The sequence below is a fragment of the Onychomys torridus genome, chromosome 8, assembly GCF_903995425.1.
Source record: "Onychomys torridus chromosome 8, mOncTor1.1, whole genome shotgun sequence".
Classification (NCBI taxonomy): domain Eukaryota; kingdom Metazoa; phylum Chordata; class Mammalia; order Rodentia; family Cricetidae; genus Onychomys; species Onychomys torridus.
In genome coordinates, this window is record NC_050450.1 from 50,514,494 (window position 1) to 50,531,525 (window position 17,032).

At 42.0% G+C, this 17,032-nt stretch overlaps 1 protein-coding gene across 23 annotated transcripts in view; it reads right to left on the bottom strand.

The window, feature by feature from the left end:
- Positions 1 to 17,032, bottom strand: part of Ncor1 (nuclear receptor corepressor 1) — a 154,348-nt gene that overhangs the window by 8,199 nt on the left and 129,117 nt on the right. For 18 of the 23 annotated variants that reach the window (XM_036196488.1, XM_036196485.1, XM_036196487.1 and 15 more), the window contains 10 exons: positions 15,037 to 15,249; positions 14,457 to 14,606; positions 13,866 to 14,027; positions 11,311 to 11,476; positions 10,461 to 10,954; positions 7,955 to 8,077; positions 6,842 to 7,005; positions 6,345 to 6,556; positions 4,143 to 4,286; positions 2,050 to 2,192 (listed from right to left, as the gene is read on the bottom strand). In XM_036196488.1, coding sequence (XP_036052381.1) covers positions 2,050 to 2,192; positions 4,143 to 4,286; positions 6,345 to 6,556; positions 6,842 to 7,005; positions 7,955 to 8,077; positions 10,461 to 10,954; positions 11,311 to 11,476; positions 13,866 to 14,027; positions 14,457 to 14,606; positions 15,037 to 15,249 — 1,971 coding nt within the window. The remainder of the gene's footprint in view (positions 1 to 2,049; positions 2,193 to 4,142; positions 4,287 to 6,344; positions 6,557 to 6,841; positions 7,006 to 7,954; positions 8,078 to 10,460; positions 10,955 to 11,310; positions 11,477 to 13,865; positions 14,028 to 14,456; positions 14,607 to 15,036; positions 15,250 to 17,032) is intronic. The other 5 variants (XM_036196492.1, XM_036196501.1, XM_036196503.1 and 2 more) reach the window with 3 other exon arrangements.

Sequence of the window (17,032 nt, forward strand, 5' to 3'; positions counted from 1 at the left end):
AAACTCCAGCACACTCTCTCCTATTGGGTAACTTTTACAAAACACTTGTGACACTCCCTCACCCAATCAACATAGACCTCAGTTTAGTAAATGCCTGCTGAATGACCAGTTTGCTGAGGACAGTGTGAAAATCCCATCAAAGGAAAAGCTATCGGGTAGTCTTCATGAACTCTCAGCATGCTCAGTCAAGACAAAACTAGAGGGTGAAAATGGTCCCCGACAACCTGCTAGCCCTCGGCCTGTGTGTCTGTATGCTTAGAAAGGTATATCTAAGTTAAGAGACTGTACAGGAGAGCAGTGATACGTTCTGTTGGTGAGTTTTGAAGACTAGAGGTAACTGTTGAGGACCAGAGATCAAAGGCCTATAATGGTAGGTAGTGTTTCTAATGATGGGGTAGGTAAGCTTAGTCACTCTGACAGTTCTGGTCGGCATGCTACAGTTTTCTGCCACTTAAGAAGGAGAATCCAGGGTATTCCTGTCGTGAAACCCTTCTACTCTTGGGAGTTACCGCTCACTTTCCTATAATATGTCTGTATTTATTGCGCCAAGACAAAGAGAAGGGAGGAAAGTTACATCTAACAATTTAGAGATAGAATAGGTTCACCATGAGTGAACCATTCAATAGAGAGTAGCATGCAATGAATATTAATCACAAGTGATAGAGATGTAATTACACACCTGTCTGGCAGTTCAGCTTTAGAGCCTAGAATTTCTTTTCACAGGGTCAGGATACTAGCAAATCATAGATCAGAGACATGTCTCTCTAGATTCTCTATCACTGGTTAATAAGACTGGCTACCAAGTTATGGCGGCTCACGCCTTTAATCCCAACACTTGGGAGGCAGAGGCAGGTGGATCTCTGTGAGTTCAAGGCCAGCCTGGTCTACAGAGCGAGTTCTAGGACAGCCAGGGCTGTTACATAGAGAAACCCTGTCTTGGGAAACAATAAAACTAGCTGGTAGCAGAAGACGTGCAAATGATAGTACAGCAGCAATGCTGAGAGCAAGCACATCAGCCCGGAGGAAAGCAAGGGTCTGCTGTACAGTATACAGAGACATTTCGGAACAACCTTGGGGACTGAGTACTGTGAGTCCTGAACTGTTAGAGGGTACATCGATGGAAGCCAAGATTCAGGTTGGAATGCTTGGTTGGAGTTCCAGCCCTGTTACTTCTTGGGTTAATAACCTTCATCAGTTATTAATCTCTGACTAAATTTCCTTTCTCATTTATAAAATGAAGATAATCACATGTAATGTGCACAATAAATGCTACTTAATCTTTTGCTACAATTAGTTTGTCATAGTTGCATCTCTATGCCACATGACTGCACTGAGACCCTTGAGATTCCGGTCCGGTCCTGGTTAACTTAGAAGACATCCAGGACGAAGCAACTACAAATCACCCTGTCCAATATCCAGAACTAGTAGTTCCCCAAACAGCAAGGAAGAAGTGGCTTCAGAGTAGCGCACTGACACCTTAACCTCTGTTGTTCGGCACAGTGTTGTGCTACTTAGCTGTTCAGGTTGCTAATGGAAAGATATTCTTACACTAAAGTTATAAATGATAAGTTTATAGTATCATTTATTTGAGGTACTCAGAAGACTTTCAAAAGATAAATGAATTGAGATAATATACTTAGAACAAGAACCTGAAGAATGATTGCTAAAACAGGACTGAGAGGCAAGACTCATGAAAAACCAGCTTTTCAAATATCTGAAGAAATGTTATGTGGAGATGGCTCAAATAGATGAAAGTAAAACAAATGGGCTTTAAACAAGACACAGACATCAGTAGAAACCTACATAGAACTAATTTAGTCACATGTAAAGAAAAATGTGCCCTAGACCCAGCATTAGTTCCCCATGAAAATGGATGGATGGAAGACGTTCCTGTTTCCTAAGAAGGACCTATTTGTGAATTTGCCGACATTGTATAGATCAAGGTGCTCTATAAAAACCTTCAAACTCAGGATTATAAAAAAGGCAACGTTGGAGATAGCATTGTTAATGCATGTTTTATTTGGGGTTCATGAAAGAAATCCCACTTACCCATATCAGAGTCACCTCCACCAGAGGAGTTCAACTTACGAAAAATTTCCTGCTTCTTTGATTTAACCATGGGTGATGTGCTTTCAAGCTTGGTGAAGAATGAAGGCAAGTAGCTCATACTTCCTGGTGATCGAGACTCACTCCTGTCAGGAATACAGTTCAGTCTGTTAGACTCCTGCACTCCTAACCCTGGGAACATCCTTTTAATAACAGGCATAGAGTACTCAGGAAACTACTGCTTCCCCATTCTGTGTTTGCTACCAGCCTAGGAAAAAGCATGTGACCATAAACTCCTTAAGAAATAAATAGTCAAATGCTTTTTGGCTCTGAAAGATAAAAGAGCAAAATTCAGATTAGAATGAAGATGATACAGCATAGTTTATTTATGTATTTATTTATTGGTTTTTTGAGGCAGGGTTTTTTGAGACTATGTAGCTGTGAGCTCTGGAGCTCTGTAGCCCAGGCTGGCCTGGAACCCACAGAGATGTGCCTGCCTCTGCCTCCCCAGTGCTGGGATTATAGGTGTGTGCCAACATGCCTGGTTAATAATCTACAGCACAAATTCTTAAGGAATAAAATGGCAAAGTATTAATTGGAAAATTGGAAAGAGCTTATCAAGTTAAGCACAAACTATGGTTATATAAGCTAGGAACATACTAGCGACATTCTCTTTAAGTACACTAGTTGTGACTAATAACACACCTACCTGTAAAATAACAAAGGCTCATATCTAGCCAAGCAGTTGGACTTCAGCAAAACAGCTGCAGTATCTACATAAAATTGCCTATTATAATCATTCATTTTAAGATAAACAACAGAGGAACTGAGTTTTAATACAAAGAATTTCATATTTCACTGGTAGCTTCCTATACTCAAAGTTTAATAAACTTCCCTATCAGATGGCAACAGAACGTATTGTTGACAACACTATCTAGTCGTTATGAATTCATTCACCACTTAAACACAAAAACACTGAAGAAAGACAAAAAGAACACATGGTCCCTGTGCATAAAAATTCAATTTAGGAAAACATGAATATATATAATGATTTTCTCCTTCATTTCATTGAAGGTAATAACATGTATTATGTTGCCTACAAATATGTAAACTAATTCTCAGAAATTCATCAGCAGCCTAGAATTAGAAAGACCTATTTTAAAACTGCACTCTCTTCTCCCTACCAGCCTTGGCCACCATCAATTCATGTATTTGGCCCTTGGCATTAAAGGGTGTTAATGCCAAGAAAACAGTGTGACTGTCAACAGAGAATACAAGGGAATCCAGCAGGAAATGGAGCTTTGTTGCTGTGGATATTGCTCTGTGTAAATAAAGTTCTGATTGGCCAGTGGCCAGGCAGGAAGTATAGGCGGGACAAGAGAGGAGAGAATTGTGGGAAGTAGGAGACTGGGGAGAGACACCGCCAGCCGCTGCCATGGAAAGCAACATGTAAAGACACTGGTAAGCCACAGGCCATGTGGCAAAGTATAGACTAACAGAAATGGGTTAATTTAAAATAAAAAGTAGATAACAAAAAGCCTGCCATGGCCATACAGTTTGTAAACAATGTAAGTTTCTGTGTGCTTTCTTGGTTGGGTCTGAGCGACTGTAGGACTGGCGGGTAAGAGAGATTTGTCCTGACTGGGCCAGACAGAAAAACTCCAACTACACTTTGTAAGCCTGGTTTTGGAACAAAAATGCCATGCTAGTGACTGAGTGCTTTCCTCAATGTGTCTTAGTCCACCTACTCTGGTGAGGTACGGATCAGTGAAACAGGACAGTTAGTCACTCAGGTCAGAGTCAGGGTTAGAGTGAGGAGAGAGGAAAATCTATAAGGCAGTCTGTACAGTCCGCAACACTTAATATAGGATGCGCACTCAAATGCTGGCTGAACCACCACCACCTGCTGCCCAAAGAGTCTAGAGGGAGTAACTTGCAGGAGTAATGATGAAGTTTCTCTAACTTGTTTAATGTGATGCTTTGAATAACATCTAGTACTATTAGCTCATGGGGAAAATACTCTTAGATGTTCTCCCACGAGTCCTAGTCTGGTAGAAAGACCACAAAGAGGAAAGTCTTAGGCATAGCATACCCACCTCTGCTCGGCAGGCTCCGCCCCTCTCTGGGACAAGAGCAACATGCTCTCCTGCTTCTCATGCACAGCAGGCACCTGGGGTGGGGAGATGGGCTCATAGGGCTCTGATGAGATGTGACTCCTCTCTGGAGATTTTCCAGGCCTGCTGGGGTAGAAAATGCAGGAGTTTAGGTTGTACTCCGGGGCTACTGCTGATTCAGTGTTTGCATTTACTACGTATAATTTCATAAGTGTATTTGGTATTTCCTTGCCCAGTCAACCCCCCTTGTTCTTAAAATCATGACAGTTTTTGAGGTTGATCTACGAACCTTTAACCTTGCATCCATCAATACCCACATGTAGGAGAAAAGCCTGATTAATCTTCATGGCTTGTCCTTTACAGCTTAACCATTATCTATTTTGTTAAATGTCAAAATAAACACACATATCTTCCTACCACTTCTCCCCAGTTACCAGCCATTTCCATATGGCTCATGATGCACATTCTATTCTAAAACTGCCAGAACAGCAAAATGTAAACATTTTGAATGATAAAATCAGGTCATTTTACTAAGAGCAATAATGTAAGAAACTAACCTTCCTCATTCAGACTCACAGATACAGCTTACAAATGGAGAAGACAATTGGAATCCCTCTTCATAAATGTTGTCAGTTGTTCCAAACCTGCTACATAATACACGGTTTTCTGCCTTGTTTATTATGTATTTATGATGTGTGCGTGTGCGTGTGTATGTGTGTGTTATGACTGTTTTTCAGGTTAATCTAAATGGAACTCCTGGGTTCTACATGCCTTCCTGCTTCAGCCTCTCAAGGACTTCAGATTACAGCTAGCCTTCTGTTCTTTATAACTGAACTTTTCTTTTTTAAAAGAGAAAAATATAAGCTGGGTGTAGTGGTGCAAAACACAACACTCAGGAGGCAAAGGTAGGCAGGTCTCTTCTAGTTAGAGGCTAGCTTGATCTACACAGCCAGTTCCAAGATAGGGAAGGCTACATACAAAGACCTTGTCTCAAAAGACAATCTCCCCGCCCACTCCCACCCCCACCAAAAAAGAGAGTGAGAACAAGCATGCTTTCATGTTATCTTTAAGATAATTCAGCCTTCAAAATGATTATGGGTAATACTTATTTCAAATAGTCCAGTATGGCGTTGGGGACAGGGGGTGGGGTTGATGGAGGTGAGAATAAAATAGCAGCAGCTGGCCATTCGCTGCATTAAGGATAGATGGAAAGGATGTTGTTGTGTGAGGGTTCTACTGTGTGGGAACCAGGGTCTCTACAGTCCTGGCTGTCCTAGGACTCACAGAAATCCTCCTGCTTCTATCTCCGAGTGCTGGGATTAAAGGCATGCGTGACAACACCCACGGGTTTTCTACTTTTAAGGAGTGCCACCCATCTGGCTCCTGCAAGCTTCCGAAATACATTATTCTGACATCTTTCTACCCTGCTCATTCTGGGGCAGAATCATGTCTCCTATAAATCTCTTTTGTGTAGCTGAGCATTGGTTTCCACGTGTCTGGATTAGCCATCCTCTATGTACATTCAAAGTTATGGGCTAGAATCTTTGTTTTATTGATACTCATTCTTGTTCTCAGCATTCTGAAGAATTATTTCCTTTGTGCTATTTAAATATAATTTAACATCAACTGATGTTTAGTGTACTGCTTTGAATTTAAACTCTTGCTTCCTTTTTGAAAAACTTTAGACAGAATGTTGGTAACAAGGACCACTAGTCATCAACCCTGAAGCCTTGCTCTCATGAGGCAAGTGCATCCCTACTGCACTGTACTCACGGCCTGGATTTTTTTGTTGTTGTTGTTACTGTTATTGAGACAGGGTCTCATTATGTAGCCAAAACTATCCCTAAGCGTCATATCTTCCTGTCCCTGCCTTCTGAGTAGCTGGAAATATACCATCTGTCCAGCCTGGGAAAGAATTCTGAAAGAATACTCAAGCCTCTGCAAATATTACCCAACTACTTTTGAATATACATTAATATATATACATACTGTACTAAGTGCCCAGACCGTGAACATCCTGAAAGTAATATACAGAGAAAAAAAAATACCCATTTCCACTTTCCAGAGAATAAGGGCAAATGATATGTGATTTGAGAAATGAATCTCCTAATTTCTGGACATATTAAAATTACCTTACTGGGGCCAAATTTACGTATGTTTGGTAAAAAGAAAACAAAATTCTACCTTCCCCGGGATTTATCCACAAGATGTTCTGGAGAGACTCTAGGACCTGGTCTTGGATGCAGGACAGTCTGAGACTGTGACTCTGGGCTGTAGCGACTCGATGTTTTAGCTCTTACAGGTGTGGACGCCAAAGCAGACGGTGAAGTTTGGAATGTTGAAGTAGGAGGCTGCGAGGAAACCTGGTTTCTAGCAAAGTCTTGTGTGATGATTTGCTGTGGATGAGAGGAGTGAGTGGTGGAGGTCGTTAGATGCCAAGAGTGGGGTAAGCTGAACTTTTTGTTTTGTCTTTTTTTTTTTTTCTTTTGGAGATAGAGTTTTATTCTGAGCACAAAAGGGCCTTGACCTCATAGCAGCCATCCTGAGTCAGACTCCTAGTGCCCCATGCCAATTAACCTGAACATCTTTGCTATGATTTTGTTTAAAAAAAAAAAAAAAAAAAATCAAACAAACCTGCTTTCTGCATGATTAAAAAATAATAGAAGTAGGAAAAGGCTTACACAGATGTGATCAGCAAGTGTGATCAGCCGGTGGGTCCTGGGCACCTGCCCCATTCCTTCTGCCTGGGAGGATGAGGGCAGTGGTGGCTGCTGCTGTGGAGAGGGTGACTCCTGCTGTGACCGATAGTGATGCAGTGGTCCTTCATACTGCCGAGTGGGCTCATCTAATAGACAGCAGGTAGATACATTATACCAGGGATGTCTCTGCCCTGACTCAGTATCAAGTATTAATAACTCTGAAGAACATAAGAAAAGGATGTGGTATGTACCTCTACACCTAATTTTTGTTTTCATGTCTTGAAGCAAAAAATACCCACTGATATAGAGTAAAATATGAGTGTAGAGTGGTGGTGGTGGTGGTCGTGGTGGTGGTGGTGGTCGTGGTGGTGGTGGTGGCGGTGGTGGTGGCGGCGGCAGTGGAAGTGGCGCACACCTCTTTACTCCCAGCAATTGGGAGGCAGAGCCAGCCAGCCTGGTCTACAAAGTGAGTTCCTGAACAGCCAGGGCTGTTACACAGAGTAACCCTGTCTCGAAACATTCCTGCTCCCAAAAAAGTAGGCAAAGCCATCGGCCATTTTCCTGTGTACATGCTTGCTTGCTTGTTAGAGTAATTGTGTGCATGTATGTGTGAATGTGCAGGCCAGAGGTTAATGTCAAATGTCTTTCCTCTATTGCTCTCTACCTTGATTTTTAGTTTCTGGACAAGGCTGTCAGTGAACCTGAAGTGCACGGAATCCACAAGACACCTAGCCAGTGAGCTTTAGGACCCATCATTGGTGCTCCCTGCACCTCCTTCCTCCACGCTGGGGTTACAGGACTCACTGCTAGGCCCAGTGTTTCCATGAGGTTCTTCCGGGTATCCAAATTCAGGCCCTCACGCTTGTGCAGCCATTACTTTACCACAGACCCCTCCTCAGCCCCAGCACGTCTGTCTCACTAACTATAAACAGAAGAGTACCCGCTAATGGTGCAAAGGGTGAAAGGGTTAGTACAGCTCTGAATGCTTCTAAAGCAGCGCGACCAGCAACAGGTGTTCTCACCACGGCCTAGACAGGGGATTAGAAGCAAATGTTAATGCAAACATGAGACACGGAAATGGCAAAACAGACATACTTTCTGCTTGCTTAGCCATCTCTGGCTGATAGGCCTGTGGCTTGTCCTGGGCAGGTGCAGGGGAGCTGGCAGGACTTATCACCTCAATAGCATCACTAGGTGCTTCATACCTGTGAGAAGACACTTTAAGAAAAGAACCTCATTTTAAAATTAATCAATGGAAAGGTTCAAAAGTCCAAGTTCTTCAAAGCTATTTGCATATTTTAGTTGTTTTTTTTTTCTGATAAAGAATGTCCAGTAGCATTCTATACTAGGAATAAAACTTAATCAACCCCAACAGACTATTAAAGGTGCCTTTGTACTCTTCATTTCAATAGGTTATAGGTTCTTTAAGCTTGAGCTGAAGCAGAATTAAGATTTGTGATAAGCCCCTGGGACCTTGGAAAGAAACCACAGGCTAACATTCATTAAAGGAGATGAATGAGTAAGTGAGGGGTAGATCTCAACCATTAATTGATCCCAATAACTCCATTTTGGAGGGACAATCTGATCTTAACGAACAGGCCATAAAGCTGCTTTGCTGCCGCAAGACTAAGTGATTGCTTAGAAAATGCTATCATTAGTTTCTCAGATAACTCAAGCATTACACTGGGAAAGTGAACAGGAGTGGTAGAAAATATGTGAAGGAAGTTACTTCAAAGAGAGGGAGAGTATCAACCAATTCTGGAGGATGTCCACACAGACCCCTCTAAGATACATACAGCTCTCAAGAAAATTGATGGACTCTGCAGATGTAGATCATGGATAGCTTTCTACAAACCTGCCATGCTTTAGAGTTGGGATTTGGGGAGAGTTAGGTAAGAAACTTCTGTTTGAGGCCATCGACAGTCTGTACCAGAATCTGAGTCAGGGTTACGACCTTGGCTGAACACAGGCATAGGTGAACTACTTGGCCACTGCATAATGCTCTTACTATTCAAATGGACATCTCTACACACCTCCCACCTGTCACAGAAATCAATGCTTAGAAGCTGAAACAAACCACTATGTTGTAAGTAACTTTCTGACTTGAAAGTTTTGTATTTATTGCTACTCATCAATGCTTATGAACCAACATCTTAAATGACAAGAACTGACAGTATTCTGCAAACTATATTCATGTTGCTCTTGAAGATTAGGGAGCAAGGTGAAGGCTGAGGGAGGTTCTCAGGAGTCACACTGAAAAGGACACTGAGTAGTTGTTAGGAGATAGAAAAGATAACTGCTCAAAAGTAGGAACATGAGGATCTAAGAACGTGGGCTATTTTCAGACTGCTGAAAAACAAAATCCCAAAGCAGAGTTTGGTATGTACACTGACTGCAAGAGACTTAATCCCTGACTCCCCACCAAGATGCCCTCTCCCTGAGCCAGCAGATTTTGAATGGTGAAAATCTATGTTGTAAACTTCCTTAACTCCAGGTTAAAACGTGTATTTCTTCTACAATTTATTACCAATGCCACTTCTCTGTGAAAATTTTGCTAACAACTTGTAATTACCTAAAGGAATACTTGGCAATGAAAACCGAACTCTCTTGCAGTGCTACTGAATTTCCTTAATGGAGATACTAAAAAACGACAACATGACTAAACTGCTTCCAGTTATCACAACTGCTAATTTAAGCATGCCTGTCTTTCTCTAAAGTTCCATATAGAATATATTTAGGTCATAGCTAAGAAACAAATTAAATTATATTTATTTATTTATATACTTACTTCTGTGTATGGAAAGCAATTATCCCTACACACACGGGAAGCTCAATTTATGGCATGGTCAGTTCTCTCCTTCCACTATGGGGTTCAGATCATCAAATTTAGTGGTAAGTACCTTTACCTGCTGAGCCATCTCATCACCCTAAGAATTTTTAAAAAGTGTTTTTGTGTGTTATTTTGATACTTACTTGCAGAAGTAAGATGTTTATCACAGTGACTAGCCAGACTGATTCAAAATCCAATTCTCAAGAAAGATACAAAGTCAATACCAGTCACTGATAGGCTCACTTACAACACAAAAACAGGGGGTTGGGGATTTAGCTCAGTGGTAGAGCGCTTGCCTAGCAAGTGCAAGGCTCTGGGTTCGGTCCTCGGCTCTGGAAAAAAAAAAGGAAGGAAGGCAGGCAGGCAGGAAGGAAGGAAAAACAACAACAACAAAAAACCCCACTACTTTGGAAAAAGGACATAGGAGGCTTTGGGAGATCAGTGAACTTAGCAAACAATTTCTCAGAGAATACACTGTGGGAGCACAGATCTTGAAGATATTCCCATTTCAGATGCCTAAATATCTTCAGAAGCTCTATTTTCCATCTAGCCACTTCTAATTCTGTGGTTTTTTCCTAGATAATATATTGATGGACATGGGAATGTGCAAGTCATAAGAATATCAGAAGATACATTTTTGCACCCACAATACTTTCTCTCCTATTACTGTCAAGCATTAGGATTGTTTCATACCAGGCCGTGCTTTCCCTAAAGAATAAAGTCACTCTTTACTCAGATACCACATTGTGAAACTCAGATTGAGATACATACAGCTACTAGAAGAGTCTGAACTTTGAGAGCCACGGTCCCTCGCATCCTTGTCCGAGGCAATTTGCCGGGTGATGATCACGTCTATGAAGTTAGCTGCAGTAATGGTAGTCTTCCCTCGGGTCCTTAGCTCTTCCTCATATCTGGATTTTGGAGGAGGCCCTTTATCTTTCCCAGCCTCAGAATACACTACTGAGGCATGAGGCTGGGGCTTGCCACTTGGAAGGGCTGAAGAAGTGCACACACACTGAACAGATCTCTTCTCCACCTCCAGGTTTTTCTGCTCTAGCTGCTGCTGTTCACTAACTGTTGCTGACCTGCTTCTCAAATTTTCTTCTAACCTGGCAGCTTCATGCTTACTCTCTTTTGTTTTGGAAACATCCATCTGGGGTGCAGAAGCTGCAGCGTCCACAAGAGCAGCCAGGGCATCCGCAGCAGTGTTGTAACGGGACGCTGGCAGGCCTTGGCTTATTGAAGGGCCCCCAGCAGGCAGTGGCCTGTAAACAAAATAAAATAAAGGTACTTAAGGGAAGAATATTTGTTGGGGGTGGGTGAGGGCTTGTTGAGAAATGAAAGAACAAATTACATTTTAAAAAAGCAAGTAGAAAAGCTTGACTTATTTTAGTCAGTGGTTTATAAAAACCATACAGCTCAGCAGGTAAAGGCACTTGTTGCATCATAACCTGAGTTCAGTCCCCAGAAGCACATGGTAGAAAGAGAAAATAGAACCCCCACAAGCTGTTGTGTGACCTGCGTGTGCACACAGTTATCAAAAAAATGTAAATTAAAATAAACACATGCAAGATATGTACTTATTTTGGTCAAAATGTTTATGAGAGTACAAAAGACTGACATGATTCGTAGCTGAGCAGTTGGATCCAAAGGTGTGATTACACTGGTTCCATTGGTTCCCTGGAAAACACTGGGTCTCTGTTGCAACATGGTCTCCTGAGTTCTTACTGAAGGGGAAGGGGAGCGAGCATATCCGTGGCTGCCAGGTCGGCCTGGCTGTTCTGAGCCTGAAGTGGTAAAAGAAAAAGGAACACTATAATCCAAAAGCAGCAGCTACAAAAATAAAGGCAGCAAAGTTGTAGAATTTTTAATTCCTAGTATTACTAAATAGAAAATGAGAATAAGAAACTTGATACCATACTTTCTAGAAATGAACTGTAAGTTTCTCAATAAAGATGTAATAAAAACCCAACAAAAATTAAACAAAATCGCAGCTGTCATTTCCACTTTCATTAGGTGTTTCTATCTCGATTCCAGAAAGGAAAGAAGAATCAACAACAAAGTGCTACGCATCTCAGACGCTAATCCTGCAGACTGTTGCAGATTCTGCTATGTTTAGAATGCTCTCCCAGATCAAACAGCTTTCCATCCATCACAAAGAGACACATACAGTGGCTGCATTATAGTGTGAGGTTTCTGCACTCAACCATGGTTCTTCCTGTATTGCCTCTTCGTTGTACAGACAAAGATCATTGACAGATCAATCCCTGTCATCCCAGGTACTTTCCACCTTGTTTTTTAAGAGAGTCTGTCACTGGCTTGAAATCCAGAGATTGGGTAGGCAAGCTGAACAAGTAAACACAGGGATCCAACTGTCTAAGCCTCTCCATGCTACTCCAAGTCCATGGCACCACACCTAGTATTTGTTACATGGTTTGGGAACCAAACTCAGGCTGCCATGCTTGTGTGGCAAGCACTTTGCCAACTGAGCTGTTTTCCCTCCCCGGCCCCTGGTCTGCTTCTCCGTAACAATTACATCTGTGCAGCAAGCTTTCTCCTGAGATGGAATATTCACAGTACCCTCTCTCCCATAGCTACCCTTCTTTGAGGCTGGAGAGTTTTATTCACTTAAGCTTTAACTCTCTCCTAGCAGAGCTGGGCGACTCTAACTCATTTCCTGATCAATTTCTTCTCTACTTTGCTCACACTGTGTCCTCCCTCCAACCTTCTGCCTCATTCTTTGCCTGTGTAAGAGCTAGACAGTGTAGCCAGACTTATCCCCACAGCCAGTACCACTTTCAGCCAGACTCTGACAGTTTCCTTCCTTCTGAAGACACTTTGGCATCTATCAGTATTTCTGTAGGACCGATTCCTAGAAGTGGAATTGCTAATCAATTAATCTTTATATTTTTTATGCACAAGAGTGACCCTATTTACATGACATCTGTCATATATCAGTATCTGTGTTTGTGAAGCTGATACATGGAAAAGGTCAATTCAGTATCTAATGAGAAAATAGTATTTTGATGTTTTTACCTGTAACTTTGCAAATCAATGGGACCAACATGTGAGTTCAAGGCCACACTGGAAACAGCCAGGCATGGTGACTCATACCTTTAATCCCAGGGAGTGATGGCCGAGAACAGAAAGATATATAAGGTGTGAAAACCAGGTACCAGAGCTAGTTAAGCATTTGGCTGGTTAAGCATTCAGGCTTTTGAACCGCAGTTCAGCTGAGAGCCATTGGGATGAGGACACAGAAGCTTGCAGTCCGAGGAAACAAGACCAGCTGAGGGACTGGCGTGGTAGGGAAGCTGTGGCTTGTTCTGTCTCTCTGATCTTCCAGCATTCACCCCAATAACTGGCCTCGGGTTTGATTTTATTAATAAGTACCTTTAAGATTCCAACTACAGCCTACTGCCTACAGATCAGGATGGCTCTTAGCTCCTCTTCCAGCACACCTGCCTGCAGGCTGCCTGCCATGACAATGGACTAAACCTCTGAACCTGTAAGCCAGGCCCGGCTAAACGGGTTTTTTTCCTTTATAAGATTTGCCATGGTCCTAATGTCTCTTCACAGCAATAGAACCTCAACAAAGACATTGGGTTATAGGCACGCGCCATCAGGTTGAGCTCAGCTTATTTTAATTTGCAGCTCAATCTTATTTTTTAGCCTATGAAGTTATTGTCAACTCCCTTTATGCTACTTCTATGTTATTAACAGCGGTTTCTTTCTGGCCATTCTCAGTGTCTGAATGTTTGATGGCACACTGGCACATTCATAAATTCCTGACACTATTCATTGAACAGCCCACACTGGTCACATGACTGACCTCCTAAGAAGTGATTCACTGTAAGCACTGTATTCAAGATGCCACATCTCCTTCTAACCATATTTTCTAATCACCCTTTAAACTAGAGTTTGTGCTGTTCTTCTGTCTTTAAGAGCCTCATACCCAGTATTTCCAGGAGCAAATGAAGAACATGTACAATCCTCCTGTTGCTTGAGCCCAATCAAATTGACACTTTTGTCGTGGAAAGTCCCTTCTGGCTTCTATTTTTCATATGACTTTCCATCTTTTAATTTTTTTTGCCTACACAGAACAATTAAGCATAATGCCTCACAGGAAATCACCAGGGCCTGTAGCCTACGGGAAGAGCAAAGCATCTCACTGACCTGGTCGTAGGTAGAGATCAGAGGAATTAGCAGACATCCTTTCCCGTTCCCGTTCGCGTTCGCGCTCCCGTTCACGCTCCCGTTCACGCTCACGCTCCTTCTCCCTTTCGCGCTCTCTATCCCGCTCAGCACTTGCAGCTGCAGTAAGGTGTGCTGGGTGTCCTGTAAAACATCAATCTGCAACTTCAAGACAGACCTGTCAGCCTAGCAGGTTAAATCTGTAAATGACCTAAAAGACAACAAGCTTCAAATACTGATGTATGTAGTTTGTCGTAGAGTCTCAGATAGCAAATGGAGCATAATATAAGTGTTTAAGGTATCTGCGGGGTATCTAGTTACAAGTACATGTTAAATGAAGAGCAGAATGGAAGAAAGATGCTCAGAATTCCTCTGCAAGCTACGCCAGAAAAACTAAAGTGTCTTGGTCTTGTTAGAGATGTATATATTTTAAACAATTTTGTCTGAGAAATAGAGGGCATTATTGTAAATATGTATGTGCTCTCCCTAGAAAAATCATTGACTTATTTTTCTAGAACCCTTGCTTCCTTTTCATCTAGAACAAGTCAGATATGTTAGGTTGCAGCATCTCACCTGGAGACAAAGAGGCAGCATTGTAGGGCCTGGGCGGGAAACTAATCTGTGTACCAGGGATGTAAGTGATTCTGTCCATGGGAGGAGTGCCGGCTCCCCCAGCATGAGGCACTAAGATTGTTGGAGGCATGTTGGTCAAGTCAATGATTCCTGTCCAACAGACAGAAACAGTCCATGTTAGGCATTACTGCAAACCAACTCCTAACTCCAGAAGCACACATGGTTCTCCACTTTGTCTCTTCACAATACAGTGACAATATGCACTCAGTGTAAATAAGAATGTTTAAAAATTACCACTGCTCCTCAGACCTCTTCAAACCTAGAGGAGGCTATGAACGCACTGAGCACTACACAAGGAACCTCAGGTATGGACACATTAAAGAAAACATGACCTTCAGACACTTCTGCAATTAGATGGCTTGGTTACTTTAATGTGCACTGGAACAGCTCATCTCATACTTTACTTGCTTTCAAGGGCAAAAATCTATAGATACAAGTATAAGCTTCTTCTATGTCTTTCCATTACTCATTTGACAAGTATTTACAAATCACTCGCAAATGTGAAAAGAATTCTACATACCTCTTGTAGCCGGATAAGGGAGACCCAGTGGCTGCTCTCGTGGGGACAGTCCTCTGGCGACATCAGGACGCAAACTGACTTGCATCTGCTGTGAAGTGATGTAGTCATTTAAGATTGTCTGCCGTGTGTTCTCCATTGCATACAGCTGGTACTGACTACTTGGATACCCTGGGGTTGGTGAGAGCTGTCTCTGAAACAGGAGAGCAGCAGCTGCTGAGTGAGAGAAGAAAAGATGGCACTGAGTGTGTGAGATTGATCTGCTAAATGCTGTCCTCGGAACAGGGGGACACACCACCCACTGCAGTGTGCCAGCCACTTCCACTGAACTCCAGCGAGTACAGGGATTCATTGTAGACCTTGACATGTGAGTAATATGAAGTCTAACTCCTTCTTCTTTCATTTGTTTTGTTTTCTTTGAGACAGGGTCTCACTATGTAGCCCTGGCTGTTCTGGAACTTGCTCTGTACACCAGGCAGGCCTCAAACTCACAGAGGTCTACCAGCATCTGCTTCCCCAGTGCTGGGATTAAAGGTGTGTGCCACCAAGTCCTGTCAGCCTAACTCATTCTAATGCCTGAGACATAATGGAAAAGAGGAAGGACAGATTCTGAACATTTCTGAAGTAGTTTTGTTTTCGATCATTATCATGAAATTTTATTATGTTTTCACTTTATTATCCGAGAGTTGTGGTTGAAAATTAAAGTCCTTTTTGACAACACAACGGTAAGAGTGCATATGAAAACAATTTCTAACACAGAAATGTTATTTTTCTAGAGGCAAAAATGATTGTATACAACCATGCAGTAATGCACGTGTTTCAAAAAAAGGATGGCAAACTTTTTCTATAGAGGGTCAGATGAAAATTATTTTAGCTGTTAAGAACTATACAGTATTTCTCACAGCTACTGTTATCATACCATGGAAGAAGCCATGGACAAAAAAGCAAAACAAAACAAATGCCTAGGGCCATGTTCTAAGAACTTTATCTACAGGAACAGGATTGGTCAAAAAGCTATTGTTTTAATAGCCGCTGCATAAAAGCATGACACAGGATGCAATGAAGTTATACATATGATGAGAAGTAGAGGATGAGGTCTCTGTTCCCAAAACCATTTATAATCTAGCTCAGACGAAATGAAAAGGACAGTGAGATGAAAGCATTACCAAATAAAGGTCTGTGACAGACACTCGACATCATAAAAAGTTTGGCCTGAAAGTTAAGGGAACCATTCATATATACATGTTCTCCCTAAAGAAAGCAAAGACCCCTGATATGTTTTCTAGACCATTAATTTAACTTTCATCCAGAACTGCAGGTCAGTGAAGTGTGACATTCTCCTAAGCACAGGTGTTCTGCAAATCACAATGGGGTTATATCCCACTAAGCCCATAACAGTGCAAGTTTCAGAAGCTGGAAATGCATTGAATATATTAATCCATGTCCTACACATAGTAGTACAGCATACTGTACCCTCAATTGTTTCTACTCATAATTGAAGGGGCTACTAGCCCCAGCAAAGATTGAAGTGTACAATTAAAAGTAAAGTTGCTGCTTTTGATTCACACCATTGCTAGTCAAAAGCTTAAGTTGGTCTGTAATCTCTGGATCAGGGTTAGGCTCAAGTAACCAACAGCAGAATTTCAGATGAAATATGCCCATAGGTTCTCAGCTATCTTGAAATTTAAGTAACTCCTGGACTTTTCTGTGCATTAAAAAACATTGTTTTCTTTGTGTGTACAGAGATTTATGTGTAGGTGTACATATCTGCCACAAAGTGGACTTGGGAGGACAACCTGTGGGAGTTGATTTTACCTTTCACTGTGTGGGTTCCATAGGTTGGTGACAAACAAGCCCCTTTACCCCGTAGAACCCATCTTACTAGCCTGGCTTTTTTGCCTTTTAATATGACAACCTGGTAATAAAAACTACTGTAAGAACTAGGATATCACCCAAGACAAGGTTACCCTGAAGTAACAGAAAGATACCCACTTTCTCC